Raw genomic sequence first — 21,923 nt, 5'->3', positions numbered from 1 at the left:
GCCCGTGTTTGCCCAACTCTCTTTTTTGTATTTTTATAGAAGTTATGAGATTGATCGATGTTTGTTATCTTTACCTTTCATTTATGTAAATGTATTGATCACTAACCCTTCACCGACAATGGTGACGTCTCCATACGCGTGAAAAGATCTTAACAAGTTAATGTTACAGGGGTTTCAACAGTCTCGTTTAAAGTCAGCATTTAAAAAGTTATTTGGCTGTTATAATGATTTAGTTTGCCAATACAGCCTATCATTGGGTCAAATGCTGTCTGACGTGTTTCATAGCGATTGTTAGGCCGTTCTTGGCATACTGATTTTGACTACGGATTACTCCGTTTACCTGATCAAAATATAGGACTCACGGCGAATGTGACCGGTTGAAAGGGATGCTACTCTTCCTAGGCACCAGATCCCACCTCTGGTATGCAACAATCGTTCTTAACGTTAGAATGATGACCTTTAATCAAAGCTTACACATATCTTTTTACCATTTTTTGTTGCCAATAAAACTCTATTCCAATGTATCACATTATAAGATTGTCACTATTAATGACTTTGTCGAGTGACCTAATGCTTATATTGTATTTTACATTGGATATGGATATATTGAATCGACATAACATAGAAAATTTTAATAGAGAAAACGTTGTCGATATATCCATATGTGGAATTGAAGACCACATGAAGAAATATTTTCTTCTCATGTAGAAGCTTTTGAATAAGTACTGCCTGATAAGAATATAAAAAACACGTCAGCTAAGAAAGGAGCACAATTCGTGGAAATGGACATTCTAACAGACTGTTGGAAGACCTGATCACCAAAGACGACGAAGATTTTGTCAATGAAACAATATTTAATATCAACCTCAGAGTACTTTGTGTAGAATCAGAGTGGTGTTTAACAAAGTAATTATTTGAATGACTGATCACTAGATATGAATACTTCCTATTTGTTGAAGAAGCAGCTGTCCATAAATTAAACAATAGGTGGTATAAAAATATTGATTGGTCTAATGTAATAACCCAACGACGGAATGATTGTTCCCTGACGGTCTATCTCAATAAGACCCGTACTTAATCGAACTTGATAGAAATTCTAATACAAAGTTCATGATCGACTAAATTAAGTTTTATTGAAGTAATTCATACAACGAGTAGTGAAAATCATAACAAATAATTTGTTAACAGTATCATCTTAGGGAAGTTTCTAGTATACCGGTCCCCAGAAGCACGAGACTGTGCATGAACAGTTATTTCCCTTGCCGTTGCTAAGCGCAATGTAAACACGCCGCCATTTACATTTTCGCCTCGGATGCTGAGCAATGAAAATCGTGCGATAAAAATAAAAGCCCAACGGCGTTTGAGTAGATTAAGCTGGGGCTTGGGGGCGGCAGCCCCCGACAAGCCAAATGGAGTTTAAAATTGTCTTACCTTACAATATAAAATCATCTAAGCTGTTGTTTGCATTAATTAGATCGAGGGGTTGAAGAACTTGTCGTTGTTTGGCAATGAAGGATTCTTTTGGCTTTGATGAAGTAAGGTTGGATACGAGTATCGAGGGGTCATATACAGATTCAATAAGTTGTAGAAATTTAAGGAATGGATCTTGGCAGTCTGTAAGATATTTTTTTCGGATGCAGTACTGACTTAAATAAGTATCGTACAAAGATTTAACTGTGCCGTTGACTGGTAATGACTTTTTTAATGCACGCCAGGTAGATTCTATGGTATTGGTGTGTGCCCCTGTATCGGAATCTACAAAGTTTACAGAATGATTTACTTTTAAATGTTCGAACCCTTCTTTATCAAGAATATCATAAGCTTTCCAGCAATCGTTGATTTTAGTTGTACCAGGCTATATGATGGCTTTTATTATTTCGAGGAGAGTTTCTCGTTTTCGATCTACCACTGTTGTAAAAAAAAAAACCCCACCTTTTCGCCTCCATTTCAATGCCACAAAAACCCAGACACTGTCAACTTTCCGTCCCTTGTGAAATTTTCTTTTACCAAATTTACTTTCGTCAATTTCCACAAATTTTTCCACTCCTCCTACTTTTTCTGAGTTCTTCTCTAAAATGCAGGTACACACTTCTCGGGAATAATTATACCAATCATCAACAGTTTGACCTGCAATTTCAAGTTCTTGTCTCACGAAACTTTCACTAGCTTTGTATACCCAGAAATATGTTATTAACAGAATTTTTCCCAGCGTTAATTTCTGCTTTTCAAACCTACTATCAGTCCTGATGGAAATTTTGTTGTTGCAGGTTTTGTTAGAACATCTCCATACAAATCCGTCGCTTGAATATGACGAATCCTTTCTTAATCCAAATTTCCCGTTGTTACAGCTGCCACAGATTTTGTCCAAATTTATCAAAACAGTGAATCAGCTCTCTTACATCAGCACAAATCAAAAAAAACAAATTATTTCGGTTTTAGGGGCATTTCATCACAAATCACCTGTTCAGTTTGTTTACATCAACATCAGTGACGTCGTATCATACGAATATTCATGAGAATTACGTATACAAAGCACACGTGACCACTTTGCTCAACAACGGATTCCATTTATTTTGGAAGAAAAAAATGTACGTCTTCTTGCATCATTTTTCATTTCGGATATAAACACTGATTTAAAAATCAGTTTTTTAAACTTCGTTTTTAACAAGGAATTCGAATTTGAGCTTATTTTTGTGATATTTTTTCGATTAAGCGATTTTACTGATCGCTAATGCGATCGTATATATATACCAAACCGCCTTGGGCAGCACACATTTTAGCGCCATATTTTGGGGACCAGTATACTAGAAGTGTTCCTCATCTTATAAAACAGGATAATGCCTTGATAGAAATAAAATTGAAAGATAAGACAACATGCTATTGTTCATATTAAGTCACACTTAAAAAATCCCTACAGGTTCCTGAAGTATGCATCCCGTTCAATAAAATACAAAGATTATAGCTCAGATAGTATACAGAGTTGAGAGTATCGATGACAAACACATGGTTTGAAGCTTCAATAAACTATACAAAATTTATATTTCAATCAAATAGATAAGAAAGTTTTACAGATCCTGAACAATCTCATGATCAAACAGCTACATTAACGTAATATTTAAAAATAAAACCTCTGTTCATGTTTTTAGTTATCTCTTCCAAGAATGTATCGTTGAATTTAACATTTACCAATATATACATGTAACATACGTATACGATCATTTATGGACACCTCTGTTCATGTTCTTAGTTATCTCTTCCAGGACGCCGTTTCATCAAACATCGTAACTAGTTGCGTAAGCTTAGTTTGGCGTAACTTTCTGACTAGACTAAATATTTTACGTAAGTCCGTTTCATCAAATGGCGTAAAATTAAAATTTACGCAAGTTTTCTACTAACAAGTAGAGACACTACGTCAGGTCGAACCCTTACGTAAGTACCTACGGAAGCAAAAATCATGGCCGACTGTTAGCTGTTTGTAAATATATATGGAATTTGTACCGACGAGCTTTGCGTCGTGATCAATTTTTTCTAGACAGGGTGCTTTTAGACGTTTACAACGATAAATATGTAAGGCTATAAGGGTTTCGTCCCTTTGAAAACTAGTAAATTTATGGCTTGCCTTTACTGTATGATTATTTTTCACACGTGTCTATCTGTACATAAATGATGAATGTACAATGTTATTCCCAAATCCCTTTGTAAGTAGTCCACCGTAAAGGGAACATTCACTTTGTTGTATTATATGTAGGCTATTTATAAATCTCTTCAAAACTTCCGCTCTGACTAACTTGGAACAAATGATTAGCGAGCCCGATTCAATTCGATCTCTGTCGTATGGTGGGTGGATTTACGGAAGTGTAATGTATATTTCATGAACAGTGACTTTAAGATCTACTATTTTCCATTGTATATCTTAAATCTTGAAAAAATATCCCGTCTTAACAGATACATCATATAACTATATTATGATAATAAAGTTCTTCCAAATAAAAAAAAAAGTCTTCGTAACAGTTTGATACTTGACAAATTTCGGTGATAAGAGATGTGCAGGATAATCCGTGCAGATATAGATTTTATGTTATCAAATAAAGAAAAACATCTACATGTACATGTATATCAGGCACGAATCGGAGTGAATGGGAGGGGGCACCCTGCGTTGCTACTCCACTTTTTTTTAACAATACGATTTGTTAAAATTTTGTACTGTAAGTGAATGAGAGGTATTTATGAATAAAAACTATTTAGTGAGGTATGATCATGAGCATTAATAGAAGAAGTCTAACACTCACCCACCCCCACCCCACACACACATGATGTTTGTAGGAAAATGTTTTGAGGCACTCATGATAGAAGACTCTGAAGATAGCACCCCCACGGTTGAAGAAAATGAAACCTGAGAGAAAAAAAAATGTGGAAATCACTTCAAAAGATTCCAACACCACCCACTCCACCCCACCTCCGAATAAGGATTTTGCAGATAGGACAAAAGATTATTTGAAAAGCCAACATCTAATTTATGTCCCAGCTGCAACCCCCCAGTCACTTTGCAAAACGATGGTACGTGTCAGTATATAATCCCAAACTGTAAAATATGCACACATATTCAATTTGTTCAAACACATCTAGGCCCATGAGTCTACATCAATTATCCAATTAAAGTATAAATATATAGTTAATATCTAGATCTAGATTATATACAATGTAGATGTATCGTGTCGACCTACATGCACTTAAAATATAATAAACTTTGAAATCATAAAACAACTACTTTTTGTAGAAGAAGAGATCTAAAATATATACATAGGCCTATATAGGCTTAGATAAAAACAAATTTTGTTTATGGAGTGATATGTTTGATTTAGTATGCAGTGCCCAAATAGTATGGTATAGGAAAATTTAACTGCCTCTGTCAACATGGCCACCTCTGTCTCCAACCAATTCCGCTTGTTCATTTTCTTTGCGTTCTTTTTATTCATTATTTTGGTCCAGACGACAAGTGAAAAAAACACCCGAAAGTATGATGTACGCATGCTCAGGACGCGGTAACTAAGCACGTAAGCTTAGTTGAAAATTTAGTCGAGTAGTAACGTACGCATGTATTTACGTCGTTTCGTGAAACGCGGTTTGCGCTAAACTAAGATTATACGTAACTAGATTTACGTAGTCGGCGTAAGACTTAGTTAGTTGAAAATTTACACTTATTGATGAAACGGCGTCCAGGAATGTATCGTTGAATTTAACATTTACCAATATATAACATACGTATACGATCATTTATGGACAGTCAATCCGCTACATGGTTTGATATGCTTTAATCTACCTTCCAATAGTTGAAGAAAAGAAATTGATGAAGTATATTCAGTCTCATTAAAAGTAAATATTGGTTGATTCATTCTTGACAATTTAAGACTGGAAATGAAACTAATGAACTAACAGGCAAACGAACAAAGAAAGAAACTAAACTAGAAAATACTATCTTAGAAACAAATACACAGTTTAGATAGTTTATAAGCACTAGTGAATTCACACCGATCCCGATACAATGCTTAAGATATATCTCAATGTAGAAAATGAGGATGAAAGATTGACATGTTCACGCATTCTATCTGCATAACAACTCTTACATAAGGCACTGTATGTTCTATGAATATTCTATAATGTTTCGGTTACCGAATGATGAAACGGTCCATGTTTTCTTTTATAAATAATATATTGATATGAATCAAAACTCATATAACAAAACATAAGCAAACTGGGTGATAGCACACAAGATCACACCGCAAAAATTACAATGCTTAACAATGAGTCTTTCGAAATAGGTTTTTTAATACTATGGTTTCTTAGCAAATGATTACCAGCATTTTTTTCCATAGCCCCAACCGTATGAGGCATGAACTGTTAATCGGTGAGATGATAAATGCAATTTAGAGAAAGTTTTTGTTCTACCAATCATTTGGTATATTCTTTTTTATTTACATTCTTATATTGTTATTACACTTACACGCTACTCATCAAAGAATGCATTTTACTGATGACTGATGATCCAGAATCACGATTTCCAAGACTAATATTATGCTTGGATGAAGCGCTTCTTCTAGTTTGCCTAGATTTTTGTAAGAAACCTGTGGCTTCGTACCCAATCAACGCCTTTTGTCGACATTCTTGTAGTACCCTGATACGGGCCATATACCCAGAATTTCTTTCCCTTTTCTCGCTTTCAATCATTAACTCTATGTATTCGGCCGTATTCATTGGGTTCTCATTCAAGGCGATTTCCTTGAGCTTATTGTTACAGTCGGTTATCGTACCGAGAAGAGTGGCTATTCCTTCCTCAAGATCCTTGATATTTCTAGTCATTTTTTGAAGAACCTGTTTCTGAGTGCTGACGTTCTCCTGGGCAGAGGTATATCGCTGCAATTTTTCACGGTAAGTTTTCTTAACTTTTTTGGATACCCATCGAATGATATAGGGAGTGTTGTGGTGGGCTTGCCAGGGACAATTTCCGGGACATTGAGTACAAGTTCCATCTCTGCTCATCGCTACACAATGATCTTTACGAAAATCTTCAGGTATGCGACATTTTTTATGGCAAGTGTAATTGCAGGTCAGGCAATTCGTCGTATGCTGGCCTTTTCCAGATATATCCTCTTTCTCTTGAACCTGCTCTGTGACCTCGTAAACAAAATCCTTGTTCTCCAGTATCTCCTTTTCATGCTTCTTAAAAATATCAATTTCTTCTTCTAGAACGGATATTTTATACATTCCAGCCGCAATTAGACTTTGAAGATTATGAACCGTATTCTCCAGATCTTGTCTCGTTTTAAGGACTTCATTCGTCATCTGAAGACTTTTTGTTTCCATTTTATCTAGGCAATGAAAGAAATTGTCAAAACTTCTCTTTCCAATGTCCCAAAAGCGATATGCAAGATCATCCTTGTGTTCATTGTTTGCGAACAATGCAAAGTTGTTGAACTTGAAATATGTTTTGTGTAGCAAACGTGACTTGGCTAAAGATGCCAGCACTGGAGGTTCTTGTGCTTCCGCAAATGTAATGCATGTGCATATATTACTCTCCATATCCTTTCCAAACAAGGACAAAATGGCGTTCAGAATATATTTCTGAGATGGTGTAAGTCGAGCGTCTGGAGCTTTCACTAAAAAGCAGACGGCATCGAGGCAAGCCATTCCTTTATCTCCTGGTAAAAGGAACATTTCTCGAATCTGGTCAATTATTTCCTGATCCCGTTGAACTCCTCTCGTGTCTCCAAATCCTGGAGTATCCACTATGTGCAGTGCATAGTCTAATTTGCTTGCTACATCTGGATAAATGCTGTAACATGTGATCCATTCAGTCTGGGATAATGCCTGAAAGAATGCTTCTTGATCTTATTTTATGCTTACAGTAAAATCCCCCTTTTTCGAAAAAATGCTTCATTTTTCATATATTATACTTGCACTAAAACCTTACATTTAGATAAGCATGCAAAATTTGCTGATGTAGTTCTATTAGATAAAATATAAAAGACCCAAGGATCAGAATGATTGTCTTAGTAACATGCAACAACTCTTGAATGGAGAGCTGAATCAAAAGTGTTAATTATTTTTAAACGTTAGGCCCAAAGGCCTTATTGGTCACCTACGTATTAGTTAGAAGTATCAATAGCCCCAAAGGCTACGAAATACATATATGATTTTCCTGTTCATTATATCTAAGCTAAATTATAATGTTCAGCAGCACTATAAAATGAGATGTGTTCTTTTCAAAAAACACAAATGCCTCCCCCCTCCAATGCCCATACTTATTAAACACTTTACAAAATATAAGGCTAGAGTATAGACAACAGAAAACAAAACATGGTCGCAAAAACCTTCAAAAACAGGAAATAGACAAATCCTTTAAAACCTAAACCAGAGGTTTTCATCCGAAGAAGCAGCGAAAGAGAGAGCAAGTCGGTAATAGAAATAGTCCGCAAAGAAGGAAGACCGCGCATGCCGCTTAAAAAAAGATGAAAGACAATGGTTACATACCATCCGGAGAGAGTGTGAATGTAGTTAAAATATATCTTACGAACCAGAGAAACAATCATTTACACGATGGACACCATGTCGTTCACAACATGCAATATGTACAACAAACCCTTTTCTCGGACTGATGTCCTGAGAAGATGCGAAAGAACTGCTCATAGTGGTTAACATCTTTACCCATATGACATACATGTCAATGATAAACAACATCAATGAAATTTTAACATCCATTTACCATGATCATTTGGTCCCACTATGTCTGGAAAGTCAATATGGATTAAAGAACTCTCACTTCGAAGGAATAGATTCATTTCATCGTCTTCAGACAGAATCATTTGGCTGTATAAGAGATGACAACCATTTTATGATGACTTCAAAAAACAAGCGCCTTCCTTTAAGTTCGTCCATGGATTACCCGAAGAACTAGATCAGAAAGATTTTAAGAACCCTCAAATAGATAACACTTTTAATTATTGACGATCCCATGAAATATTCTACGACGAGTAAAACGTTTGCGAAATATTTGTGGATGGTTGCATCATGAAGAATATATTTAAGAAAATTGGACGGTGAGCTTAATTAATCATTATCTTGTTCTTTGCAAGAATCCATGCGACAAACAGCAGATTTCAACTATTGTCTATTGGATGTATCCGGGACAGTCCAAACAATTGCTAGCTGCCTATAACAAATCCGTTGAAAGGCCCCATGGATACCCCATCGTCGATTTAAAGCAAACCATCCCCGAATCCCGGATTTTATATATTAATGTTTTCAACAAAAACTCAGACCATAGGAATTTATACCCTGTAGACATCAGCAATTACTCAACCAAGTAAAGTGAGAATGAAACTTTTCATCCCTTTTACTTAAACTGTGGTCTCGTGTTTTACAACGTCTTACGACCTGGGTCTTCACACTAAAAAGGTGACTGTAATTGTAGCGAAAATTCAGTGGAAGATACGTGTACCAACACTGAAACTCACGAGGACGATGCAATTATGATGAACACTGTCTGGAACCAGATTGATTTACTATTCATGATCACGTTAGCAAATTAGTCCTAGAAAGTGTTCGTATTGAAGAAGCTAGAAATACTGCAAGGAAACAATTGTTGAAGAAAGATAGAGACTTATTGAAAAATTATAAAGAACAATAAAACTGTCCGCCTGTCTCATGAGAAGTGCATTGAATACATGTAGGAATATACGTCGAAAAATATCGCTTACCAACAAGGAGTATGTTTCTCTTGAAAATGGAATTTCGAACATACTTGATGAAAATCCGGTAGAGTTGAACAAACTCCTTCAAGAAAAATAAATGAATCATCTCTTGCAATGATTCTTGAAAACATTTTGGAAAAATATTATCCATAATAACAATGTCAGAATAAAATCGTGGAAAAAACCCAGTGTTGTTATTTGTTGTAAAAACCAGCTCCGCCTCCACCAGCATCATCACCGCCGCCGCCACCACCACCAAAAAATGGTTATATGGACTAAGTTTACCAACAGGTTCCGGATTCCGGTATTCATGTTTTTGGAGACATCGAGTTCCAGAGTCCATTGGCTCGGGGCAGGGAGCAATCTAAACATTCTAGAGGACTAGATGTCTTTTAATTCCCTATATGATACAGTCAAATACTATATTTACCCATTCGTACAAGTACACTAATATCAATATATCTTTTATATAAGTACTCATTCATTCGCGACAATATACTTCAATATCTCCCTTTGCTCGTCATATCTCATTATCTTCATAAGTAAAATTAACATAATTGGCGTAATTTTCCCAAAGAAGTGTTTGTGTGTGGGGGAAGCGGGTGGTTAGACTACTATTTTTAACGGACGACACAAGGCGACGGGGTAGACCAATATCAATAAATAAGTTACGTGACCTAAAAATGAAAATAGATTGTCCTTAGAGTAGTTTTCCAGGTACAAAAAAAACTTTACAACATAAAGTGTATCATAACTATTTTAGAGAATTTCACGATTTTGGTAAAGGACTACATGCTCTCCATAACCATGCGTACAAGACATGTGCTTATTCACAAAAATAGAAGTAGAGAAGACGATTTTAAAAGACTGAACACGTTTTCACCATATAACAGTTTGAACTCTGCTCTAAAGCTTGAATCTCTGTCCCAGTGGTATAGAATTTTAGAATTTTGGTAGACAGCTACGTTTTCGTATATCCATGCACACAATATTCTATCGCAATGCACATAAGCATCAAAGACGATCTTTAGAGTACATGTATTTTCACTATCACTGTTCGTTATCTTCGCCTTTCATGTATACCTATATATTTGTACCCCACCCAAAAGCCTGGACCTCTGAGCCAAGGGTAAAGAATTTCACAATTATGGTGGACTGCTACATGTGTTTTCACAAATTTAGCAAAGGGATCCATGCTCCTCATAACCATACATATATCTTTTTCTTCAAGTTGTGCTGGGTTAAAGGATTTTCAAAGAATGCATTTTCTCTATATGAGCACTGAAGCTCCGCCCTAGCACTTTAACCCCTGTCCCAGGTCTCCCTGTTCATCCCAACAGCTTGTCTGCTAGATGTCCCCGAGTAAAGGATTGCTTGTTTATGGTTTTACGTCGTTTTTGGCAATATTTCAGCAATTTTACTGAGTAAAGGATACTTTTAAAGATTGCGTGATATTTTAAGGTTTTGATCGCATCCCCCAGGCCCCTGGTCTTAAGTAACCATAAAATTCACAATTTTAATTTCCCCTAACTTACAAACATTCCAGTGTATTCTGTTAGCTTTACAAAAAGGGGGTAAACCCAATAGCTTATAATGCCATAGTCAATGTCATGATTCAATTTCTCATCTACTCTTCTATAAATGTAACGACTTTTCTTTTCTCTAAAAGTTACGATAAAAAAACACGCTTATTTAGTATTTCAATACGTTTACCAATAATACAGATGTAGAGTATACAAACCTGATCGCCAAGTCTTCTCTTTTCCTCGTGTTCAAGGTCCACTAATGTGAACCGAAAAGGATCTTCCCAGTTCACATCGAACAGATAATTAGCAAAACCATCAATTAGAGTGCTTTTTCCGCTTCCTGTGGCTCCAACTAACATTATAGTTTTCTCAGATAAAAATAATCTATCTGAACCTGCAAAAATATAATTTCATAAACCATGTTCGTTGAACTATACTATAATTGAATACTCGGTAGGAAAGGGTTTTTAAAAGATAATTCACCTACAGAAAGTTTCTTGGACTTGACTTTGCTGTTTCTTGCTTTTAAAACCTCTTTCGTAGGCAGTCGAAGTATATCTGGATTTCCAGACTTGAACAACTTGGAATAATATAGCATCTTCAAAGCCGGAGATTCTGGTGTTTCGAAAACTGGACTTTCGGCACTAAATGGATATTCTTTCCCTTTCCTGGCATCTATAACACGGATCCGGAATGAATATGACGATTGTGACTTCAAACCCGACACGGAAGTTCGCGTTGAATCATAGGATACTGATTGATTGTATGTATACCATCGTCCATCCGACATTTCTTTGTACTGTATCTGATATTCCTGTTCAGAGGATAACTGGGATACAGGCCCCCACTGCAGCTTTATACAATCCGATTTTACTTCAATCAGGAATGGTTTTCCTGGAGTCATATAATTCCCTTCGTCCTTGAACAAAAGTTACGATTTTTCTCAAAACCGATTCAAAATGATATTTTCTTTCAACCATCAATATTATTGAAAAAAATTACCGTATTGGATTGTGACAGTGGGTAATCAGGTTCTGCAGATACACAAGGATGGCTTTAAGAAAAAGTAAGATACCGTAAACTATTGAGAATATATATTGTTAATAATAAATTAAACGTCATTCTTCAAATATGTGGAGCACTGGGAAGAAAGTTTTAATGCTAAAGCCTACAGTGTTTGTAAATAATTTTTTCAATGTATAAGAAACACTAAAAGTTCCTCTAGTTTGATAATAAACTATATTTACCCTTCGAATTTGTCAAATTGCTTGTCCTGTGTATTGTGAGCGGTTAGCATGTCTAGAATTTGATCTGGATTGGATCCTACGTCAATATCATGTTCCTGAAGAATTTCTAAAGGATATAAATATATTTACAGCGATTCTTTATTAATGAAATACTAGATTACTGAAGCCTGAATAAGAGGACAAAATGGATTTCGATTCAACATTACATAAGAACGAATACAAAAGATGAATGTCAATGAAAAACCAACCAGTGTTCCTTTTCGAGAGAAGGGTATGGCTCCTAGAACAACGGGACCCAAACTTACAGATTCTTTTGACAAAGTAATTGCAGAGGTGTAAAAATTCACAGTTGTCGCCGTTCTTACATCCTCTTTGTGTATTATAGAAGATGCAGACCTGAGGCGGGCGAGAAATTCTAGACCTATAGTTGTATTGTTGCTGCATCCATTCTTTGACTTTCATTGGCTCTATTTGGTCAAGACTGTGTTGTGCTAGGATAGGAAGATTCTGATGCGAATGCAAAGAGTGTCCAAATATACATCTGTCTGAATTTTCCCGGCATTTGTTTTGAATGAAATATGTGCAGATGTGCAGAGCTTTACACCCTGGAAAACCTCCGCATTTTCTGGGCTGGTCGCATATTTGCAATTCAAACGCTAAGAGGACCGAGATATGTGGTTCTCTCTTGTTGTTGTCCACTAGCTCAAAGACATTGGGATAATCTTCTAATGTCTTTAGCAAATTTCGAATATCCAAATCACTGAGTTCAGGATACTGACAAATCAAAGGTAAAAGCTGGGAGATCATCAGTTGTCCTCCGTTGGATACAATAAAATGAACAGCATATTTGGTCACCAGTTGCGGGGGATACCTAGTGGCACTCTTTCCTCTTCTCATATTGATACTGCAAAAAAACAAATTACGTTGTCAGTGTTTTTTTTATATATTCTTTGTATGTTCTGCCTAGGTCAAACACGCTTGATTCTTCTACAATGATCATATTCAAACCTTTACAACATACCAGTACCATGGATATGTTTATAAATCATTTCTTGAACCTGAAAATAACAGTCAATTAGTTCTACTCTAATGCTGTGAGTTCCAATTGATGGGACCATTCCTAAACAATGTTCAATTTAAAAAAGACAAATAAGGAAGTGTTTCTAGATGCTTTACAAATGATACTTTAATTTTTTTTTCTAGACATACGATTTTTAATTTTAGTTTGATTAATTGTCCTTGGAAAAGACTGGCATGTCGCTTATTAAGTGATATGTATGACTGAATTATGATGATCAATAATATAATTTTTGAAATCAATAACGATTTTGTTTACACACACAAATCGATTTTCATCAATATGAAGTATCACCTTTCATTTGATAGCAATGATTCCATTTCTTCAATCAATTTGAATATCATAATAATGATAATCGTAATAATTTGAATTATTACAACTAATAAATATGCTTTCTGAGGTTTCTGATTGGCTGAAATCCATCATACATCAGACTAATTCCTAAACTAATACGATTTTTAATATTTTGAATCTCTAATGAAAACTTGCGTCTATAATAATTTTCGACTAATTCTTGCATTCTAGCTGTAAACAAAGATTACCGTCCAAGTATCATATTGTAAGCTTTAGTAGCCGATACCAATGTTTTGTATTATTCAATCATATAATAAAACAAATATTAACATTTTTCATTCAATGCGATGCTTTATCTCCCTTCAAGGTACAATATTCATCTTACCCTCTGGCCTCGGTGAATATTGTTCTTCTCAGGTAACCAAAAATTGTATTTACTTCCAAAGTATCTATAATTATGTATCATTATTATTGTCAATATAAAATCTTTAAAGTGATTCTTTAAAGCTATCAAATCCTATTTACGTTTGTAGTGACCAAAAGTGATCTTTTTTGGGTAACATTTCCAATATAAGGATAAAATTTAACCTTTTAGGGAAGAATGTAAAATAAGTCAACATTACAAATCTAACAGATCCTGGAGGGAATACAAAGCAGTTTACGTGATATGGAATCCATGTAACCGCCACGATGGTCTAGAGGTTAGAGCGTTTTCCCCGCATGCGAAAGGCCGGGATTCGAATCCTGGCAACGACAAATCTAAGTCGTTAAAACAGGTAGTGACAGTTCTATCGCAATACGCTAGGCATCAGGTGTGAATGTCACGGGTCCTCGAAGATGACCGTAAAAACGGATGCCCCATGTCACAGTAGGTGTGACACGCTAAAGAATCCTCACTGCTCAATGACCGTAAGCGCCGAGGAAGGGCCTAAATTTGAAGCCCTTCACCGACCTTGGTGACGTCTCCATATGAGTGAAAAATTCTCGAAAGAGACGTTAAACAAAATGCAATCAATCAGAATCCAGGTATTGTCATACAGTGTCATGAAGAATTTTAAATAATTACCGATTACATATTTATACGAAGCAGATACATGTATATCAATTCTACTCAATTTAGTCCTGGTTTCGACTCTCGATTTCCACCTCGCGTCACATACATACGTCCAGCATACGTAGTGCCTATTATTCGGATATTCTCTTATAAAGGTTTCATGTCACAGTAGACTTTGGGAGATAACGAACTTTTCAGAGCAAGAGATCAAAATTTGCGGCACTTTATCTAAAGTTAAGGAGTTTTCTAAATGAGTGAATATGAAAAGCTGAAGATAACGAACAGTGATTAATCTCATAACTCCTATAATGTTAAATTTATACGGTACCAATTTTGATGTACCAGATGCGGATTTCGACAAATAATGTCTCTTCAGTGATGCTCAACCGAAATTCTTGAAATTCGAAATAACGATAAACTTGCTAGAACTATTTAAGGGGAAAACAGAGTGCCAAAAAGTGGAGTCAAATTTGTCTAAGGATAAGAGCTTTGGGAGATAACCCTTAATTTTGAAATGAAGGAATTCAAGATAGAGAGTTGGGCAAACACCGACCCCTGAATATACCAGAGGTGGGATGAGGCACCTAGGGGGAGTAAGCATCCCCTGTCGACGGGTTACAGCTACTTAATTAGGTAAACGGTGCAATCTGTAGTAAAAATCGCTGGACCAAGAACGGTCTAACAATCGGTATGAAACACGTTAGTCAGAATTTGACCCAATGACAGATTGTATTGGCAAACTATATATTTCGAATAGGATATAATATGTCGATTATATATAATCCCAGTAAACTCGAAATAGAAGACATCACAAAACCTTCCACATCTCCACATCTACTTCATATCTGGATGCTTTACTGAACACAGACATTAATGGCAAAGTAAGAACTCAACGGTATGACAAACGGGATGACGTTAGTTGCTCCATCGTCAATTACCCATATTCATGTAGCAATATTCCATTTTTGCCAACATGTGGCGTTTATGTCTCTCAACTGATTCGGTACGTTAGACCATGTTTTGCATGAAAGGTAAAGATAACAAACAGTGATCAATCTCATAACTAATATAAGCAATACAAAATGGAGAGTTGGGCAAACATGGAACTCTGGATATACCAGAGGTGGGATCAGGAGCCTAGGAGGAGTAAGCATCCCCTGTCGACCGGTCACATCCGCCGTGAGCCCCATATCCCAATCAGGTAAACGGAGTTATCCATAGTCAAAATCAGTTTGCCAAGAACAGTCTAACAATCGGAAACAAGTCAGATAGTAGTTGATCCAAAGATAGGTTGTATAGAATCAATTGAAAGATATGAACGTCATATGCAGGTGATAATGGAATATTGCAACATAAATATGGGAAGTTGACGATGGAAAACTGAAATCATACCGTTTATCATAAACTGGAGTTGTTAAGTTTGCCGTTGATATCTATTTTCAATAAAATATCTAAGTATGAAGCAGAAGAGGACGACCTTGTGGTGTCTTATATTTCGATGAGGAGCAAAGATAGAGGCTTCGTAGAACAATTACTGGATCCAGCAATGTATCTTTGCAAGGGTTTTGATGAAGTTTAGAAATTCATTATAAGTACGGTAACTCATATCCATCCGACCCATTGACTAGGATATTAAATGTGTCTAAAACTGAAGCATGGTTTTGAAGAATTTCATCTTTTGGAGTGTAAGTACGATTACCAAACGTGAAATTAATGTCAAGTTCGTTTAAAATACAGTTGTATCGTAATAATGAAGCTTACAAAGACAATGTTATTACAAGCTTTGTCAGCTTGAACTAAAAGATATTCTATATATTGATTTTGACTTAGAATTACCTGATTAAGATATAGGGCTCACCAATCGGTAATCGGTAAAAGTGAATGCTTACTCCTTTTAGTCACCCTTTATAACGTTTCTAGGGGTTCATGTTTGCCTCGTTCTTAATTTGTTTACAAGATTGATGAAATTGATTACTGTTGGTTATCTTCACTTTTTCCTTTGAAGAACAGTCTAATAATTACTTTGAAACACGTCAGATAGTATTTGATACAAGGACACGTTGTGTTTAGAAATATAGTAATTTTCACTCTGTGATTTGACTTTAAATCGAAGAAGCACCTAAGTAAAGTTTATATGATTAGTCTGTCGCATAGAAAAAATATCCTATTTTCATGTTTTTGAATGAATACAGCTGATAGGGAAGGAACACAGAAGTACTATGCATATCTCAATCTGTATAATGGAGACAACACGTGTTTAGAGTTGCGATGAAGTACAAAATATCAGTAGAGTGTTTTAATTACCTGTTCTATTGATCAATACGGTTTACAATTATATCAATGTAATGACCAACTCTCTATTTTGTATTGCTTATAGTAGTTATGAGATTGATCACTGTTCGTTATCTTCACCTTTCATCAGCCATGTATCACATTTGGTCTGAATTTATGTCACAAAGTTACTCAGGTATGACAATGAGGTGACAATTTTCTCTCTGTGTGAGTGTATGACTGTGTTTCTTCTTAGCGTGTTTTTAATTTTCTTATTTACATTATTTTTAGAATTCAGATTAATAAGCAATCAGAACACATATAATAATTAAAAACAAATCATCTAAAGCCGTCGATTCTGCATAATATCAGTCAGATATAGGGATATTTGTATCTAAATATTCTCAGTATTTCAAATATATAATATTGTTATACAGGCTTTCAGATATGCTTCCACATTATTAGCAAGATTTTCATTAAAGAATGGTAAACCGATTTTAGATTGTGTGCTTAAAATTATCCCTTGGTATTGCTATTTTATTGTACTGAAAATAATTATGATATTACAATAATAAAAATCGATAGGTATATGTAACATAAACCAAAATACATGTATCAAGAATCCACATTTTCTATAAAGTGCTTGTAGATTACCTGAACAATAAAAAAAATACTACATGTACATGTGCAAATAAACATAATAAAGGTATCTTTTAGTTTTGAGAGAAAGAAAGTGGGGAAGGAAGGAGAGGTAAACTTATGTGGCAACATAGGAAAACAAAGCTCTGGAGAGAGAGAGAGAGAGAGAGAGAGAGAGAGAGAGAGAGAGAGATTTTTCTTGTTAACATTCTTTATTTTAAAGAATCAAAATTATATTTGAGTGAATTTTAGTCAGATTTAATTTTATTCAGGTTCACTTAAAAACAATTACAGGATACAGAAGTAAGAGGCACTGAAATCAGCTCAGATTTACCAATAAAAAGCAACCTACGGTTGAGTAACTTCATGACCTAAATTCAGACCAAAAGTGATGCTTTGCTGACCAAATTGTGTAAAGTCTGTTGATTAATCCGGCAGGCAATTGAAAATTCTACTGGTCTTTTGTAATTCTTCTTAGACTGCAAAGGTAGATTATCATTGTGGTTGATGAATTTCTCAAGAAGCGGAATGAATAGAATATCTTTGACGTATAATACACATCTCCTGTTCGTTGCAGTTGTCCCACGTACATGTTTAACAGTATTTATCGATGTATTTTCTTGGCATGCATGTCAATACTGAATTTAGTTCTTCTCTACTTGCAATTTATCTGAATTTTCCCCGATTTTTTTTTCATTCTATCATTATATCATCATAAAATACCTTTACATGCGTTTGTTACGTATTTTTGACATTCTTGCATGCACATACAAGCATATGAATAGAACATTCTTCACGTTTTTGGACTAAACTGTCCAAATAGTTTGAATATCCAACAATTTGGAGTATAAACATAGTATTTTACATCATTTCAAATTTCCCATTATAAATACATTGGTGCATTGATATGAACCTCAACATTTTCATGAACCTTATATAAAGAAGCAGAAGTCGTCAGTCATACTCGAATGTACTCGGGTACGCACTATTGTTATTCGGTCGGAATCGCCTATTGTACCTTACGCAAAACTTATTTTTAGAAAATAAATTGACGATAGCAAGAAAATCCTAGTCAAGGTATAGCGGACTTCTTCGGGTTTTTGTTTTGTTACACTGCAGTGATGTTTATTGATTTCTGTATTCATTGAGAAATTGTTTATAATTAATAAAATCAAAGGACATGCATTTGTAATCGCTTACAAGGAAAGACACTCCAGTGTATAAGAAAATGCTACAATAGTATTGTACTAATTTTCATTTCTTTCTCTATAACAGTTTGAAATAAACAAGTTTCACTGTACAGTCTACAATTTGGTTTGTGACATGACGAACGAATAAACAAGTTCTGATGAGACATCGATAAAAATCTTCAGCGTCACTCGTTTTTTGAAATCCTTTATTCGAAGTTTTAGTGAGGGCTCGTTACAACCATTCGGTCTTCAGATCCCTACTAATTGATGTAAGATATCGAAAATAGTGACAAAGGGAAACCCCGAAAAATGAAGTGCAAGTCAAAAGAAAAATATTCGTATTCTGTGTTTCAATAATTGAAAATAGTTTTCTAAATCTACGAGTTTTTTTTAACCAAGTGTTGCCTTTCACAATCTCAGCATTTAATTTCGTATAGTTTGAATTTTACTTACTAGTTTGACTTTTCCATAATTTAACGATAAACCGTTCAAATTATTAGTGGAAATTTACCATTTCCTCGTCTGCATATAACAGATTCTGAATTTGGCGAGCTTTCGTTATTTCTTCCATGAATAAAATGCAACACTGAGCATGAAATATTTTTCTCTACGCAGAGTATATAATTAAACCCGGCGTTTTTTTAAAAAGATAAATAAAGACACATCATCATAGTGGTCACGATCTCTGGTAAAAAGGGTGTAGGCTTTTGTATTGTCGATTCAATTTTGTTTTACATGGAATTGTTATACGGCCATCATTACTTTCAGACTCTATCTTGAAGTAAAGTCTATATCTCTATCTCTGGTTTGGGTACGAATTACATGGGTTTCCATAGTCTCATTTACTTAAAGTCAGGATTTTACAAATTCTATGATCGTTATAATGATCTAGTTTGCCAATACAACCGGTATTTGGTCAAATGCTGTCTGATGTGTTTCATACCAATTGTTAGGCCGTTCTTCCGTTCTTTACACTCTCATTTTGACTGCGAATTACTCCGTTTATCTGATGAAGACATAGGGCTGATGGCGAATGTGATCGATAGACAGGAGATGCTTACTCCTTTTAGGCATCTGATACCACCTCTGGTATGTCCAGGTGTCCGTGTTTCCCAGCTCTTAAGTATTCTTTATAGGAGTTATAAGATTGACGAATGTTCGTTAGTTTCACCTTTTCATTTATTCGTTTATCTATGTAGATGTGTTTATTGATTGATTGAATATTGTTTAACGTCCCTCTTGAGAATTTTTCACTCATATCGAGACGTCACCACTGCACCACTGCCGATGAAGGGCTGCAAAATTTCGGCCTATGCTCGGTGGTGATGGCCTTTGAGCAGGGAGGGATCTTTATCGTACCACACTTGCTGTGACACGGGACCTCGGTTTTTATGGTCTCACCGAAGGACCGTCCCATTTTACAATTCTGAATGAGTTAGCATAACACTCTAGACCTTAATAACACATGGGGACAAGGCTTTCACAATTATGGTAGTAGCTACTCTGTGTATATCAAATCAATTACGCATTCTGTTTCCATGTTATGGTCCTTAGTGTAGAAAAAACTAATGCATGTTTACAAAAACAACTATAGAGCCCCCTTCCACGCCTGAACCCATATTCCCTTTATAGCAAGACGATTGCATGTATCTCGATATAACTATGCATGTATTTACTTGTAATAACGAATATAACTCGTTAGACTAGACACTTATTTGGTACAAGTCACTATTTAAAACAAGTAAATTCTTATTTTTGAAACAAAATTACAATTCCTAATATGTTTTAATCTGGTTACGTTTCATATGAATGATAGATTTACTTATAATATGACAATGTTGGACTGCCTCCCTTAGGCATTACCAGAGAAATAATCCTTAATAAAATTTACAAGGAGGTCATTATTCTACGGGGGTCATTTTTCTAAACGTGAAATGGACTGATTTTTTGAAGAAAAAAACATTTTTTCTACGGGCAAAAGGGGTCATTATTCTACGTCGAATAATGATCGGGGGTCACTTTTCGACGTCGAAAAATGACCGCGGTCATTATTCTATGGGAGTCAAAATTTGTCTCTACACTGGCAACTAACAGCCAACTTAGAACTGGCAAAGATCAGGGAAATCCGACTGTCTAATTAAAACAAAGCATTGTGATGACCGTCATCTGGTGTTGACGCAATGTGATTTTTGCCAGATGTGTTTATCATGATGTATGAGATTGAGTAAGATTAATCATCTTCATCATTTTTCGAATCGAGTAAGATTTTTTAGTATTACCTTCAATCGCTATCGTTATTTATTGGATCGACTACTGTACTCTTATAACTTTATTCATCAATATTCACTAGTATATCATAACACAATAAAACAAGTTGATAGCCTTCATCAGCAGTCATCTGTATAGAATAAAATACTACACATATAGATTTAATGATAAGGAATCCCATATATTTTAATTTCTTTGAAACCGAAGGTCCTCATTGTTGATAATAATTTTAAATTTGGTAAACTTTCGTTATTTCTTCTTAGAATATTCTATTAATGCATCACTGAGTAAGGGGCATTTGTCTCCAGTCGTTTTAAATCTCCGGAGTTTACCGTTAAATCCGTTTTCTGAAACTAATTGTTAGATTTTCAATGGTGTTCATGATCGTCCTTAATGTGAGAATGATGACCTTAGATCAACGATTACACATATCTTTTTACCAGTTTTGTTATATCAGCAAAAAGCTACACCATTCCAATTGCATTACATTATAAGATTGACACTATCAATGACTTCGTCGAGCAGACTAATTTATAGTGTCCATGCTTATAATGCAATATTTTCGTCTCGCCTGTAATGCATTTGCTTTTAAAGTACAATTACTCGCGAAATACATTTCCAATATGTCAGAAATGTACATCTTAGCAGCTGGGTTGAAGTATGCTGTGTGTCAATATACGGGTACGGAAAATCAGTGGACATTATCTAATTGCATCACCCTGAAAATCATTTTAACACTTGCGTGTAATAATTTTGTCACAAAATATACATGTAACCGCCGCAAAAAGGTTGAAGCACAAAAGTCCCTGAACTCCTGTAAAATTTGTCGAATCAAAATGGCGGCAATATGATCAACTACATATGGTGACTAACAATCCTACAAAATTTGAAGAAAATCCTTTGAACAGTTTCTGAGGATTTGCGTTCACAAAGTGTCCCAATAGTGTATCATGTACAAATTCAACAAAGTCACGTAACACCTTTAAAATTTGTCGAATCAAAATGGCGGCATATGATCAACTACACATTGTGACTAACAAACCTACAAAATATGAACAAAATCCATTGGGCGGTTTCTGAGGAGTTGCGTCCACAAAGTGAAGTGGGA

At 35.3% G+C, this 21,923-nt stretch overlaps 1 protein-coding gene across 1 annotated transcript; it reads right to left on the bottom strand.

Annotated features, from left to right (window-relative positions):
• Nucleotides 1-1,114: 1,114 nt before the first annotated feature.
• Nucleotides 1,115-19,112, bottom strand: LOC125648386 (uncharacterized). Its single transcript, XM_048875434.2, has 7 exons — nucleotides 19,001-19,112; nucleotides 12,270-12,925; nucleotides 12,022-12,127; nucleotides 11,777-11,828; nucleotides 11,258-11,693; nucleotides 10,990-11,168; nucleotides 1,115-7,365 (listed from the first exon to the last, which is right to left on the bottom strand). The coding sequence occupies exons 1-7, from the start codon at nucleotides 19,015-19,017 to the stop codon at nucleotides 5,998-6,000; spliced, it is 2,814 nt and encodes a 937-aa protein (XP_048731391.2). The 5' UTR covers nucleotides 19,018-19,112; the 3' UTR covers nucleotides 1,115-5,997.
• Between the last annotated feature and the right edge of the window lie 2,811 nt (nucleotides 19,113-21,923).

Source organism: Ostrea edulis, chromosome 6 (assembly GCF_947568905.1).
Source record: "Ostrea edulis chromosome 6, xbOstEdul1.1, whole genome shotgun sequence".
Taxonomy (NCBI): domain Eukaryota; kingdom Metazoa; phylum Mollusca; class Bivalvia; order Ostreida; family Ostreidae; genus Ostrea; species Ostrea edulis.
Note: the sequence above shows the minus strand (reverse complement) of the source record. Positions and strands in the feature narration are given on the sequence as shown.

Coding starts and splice junctions, on each gene's coding strand:
- LOC125648386 (XM_048875434.2), bottom strand. Junction 12,128..12,269: donor TCTCTCGAAAAGGAACACTG/GTTGGTTTTTCA, acceptor TATATCCTTTAG/AAATTCTTCAGGAACATGAT. Junction 11,694..11,776: donor CACTGTCACAATCCAATACG/GTAATTTTTTTC, acceptor CTTTTGTTCAAG/GACGAAGGGAATTATATGAC.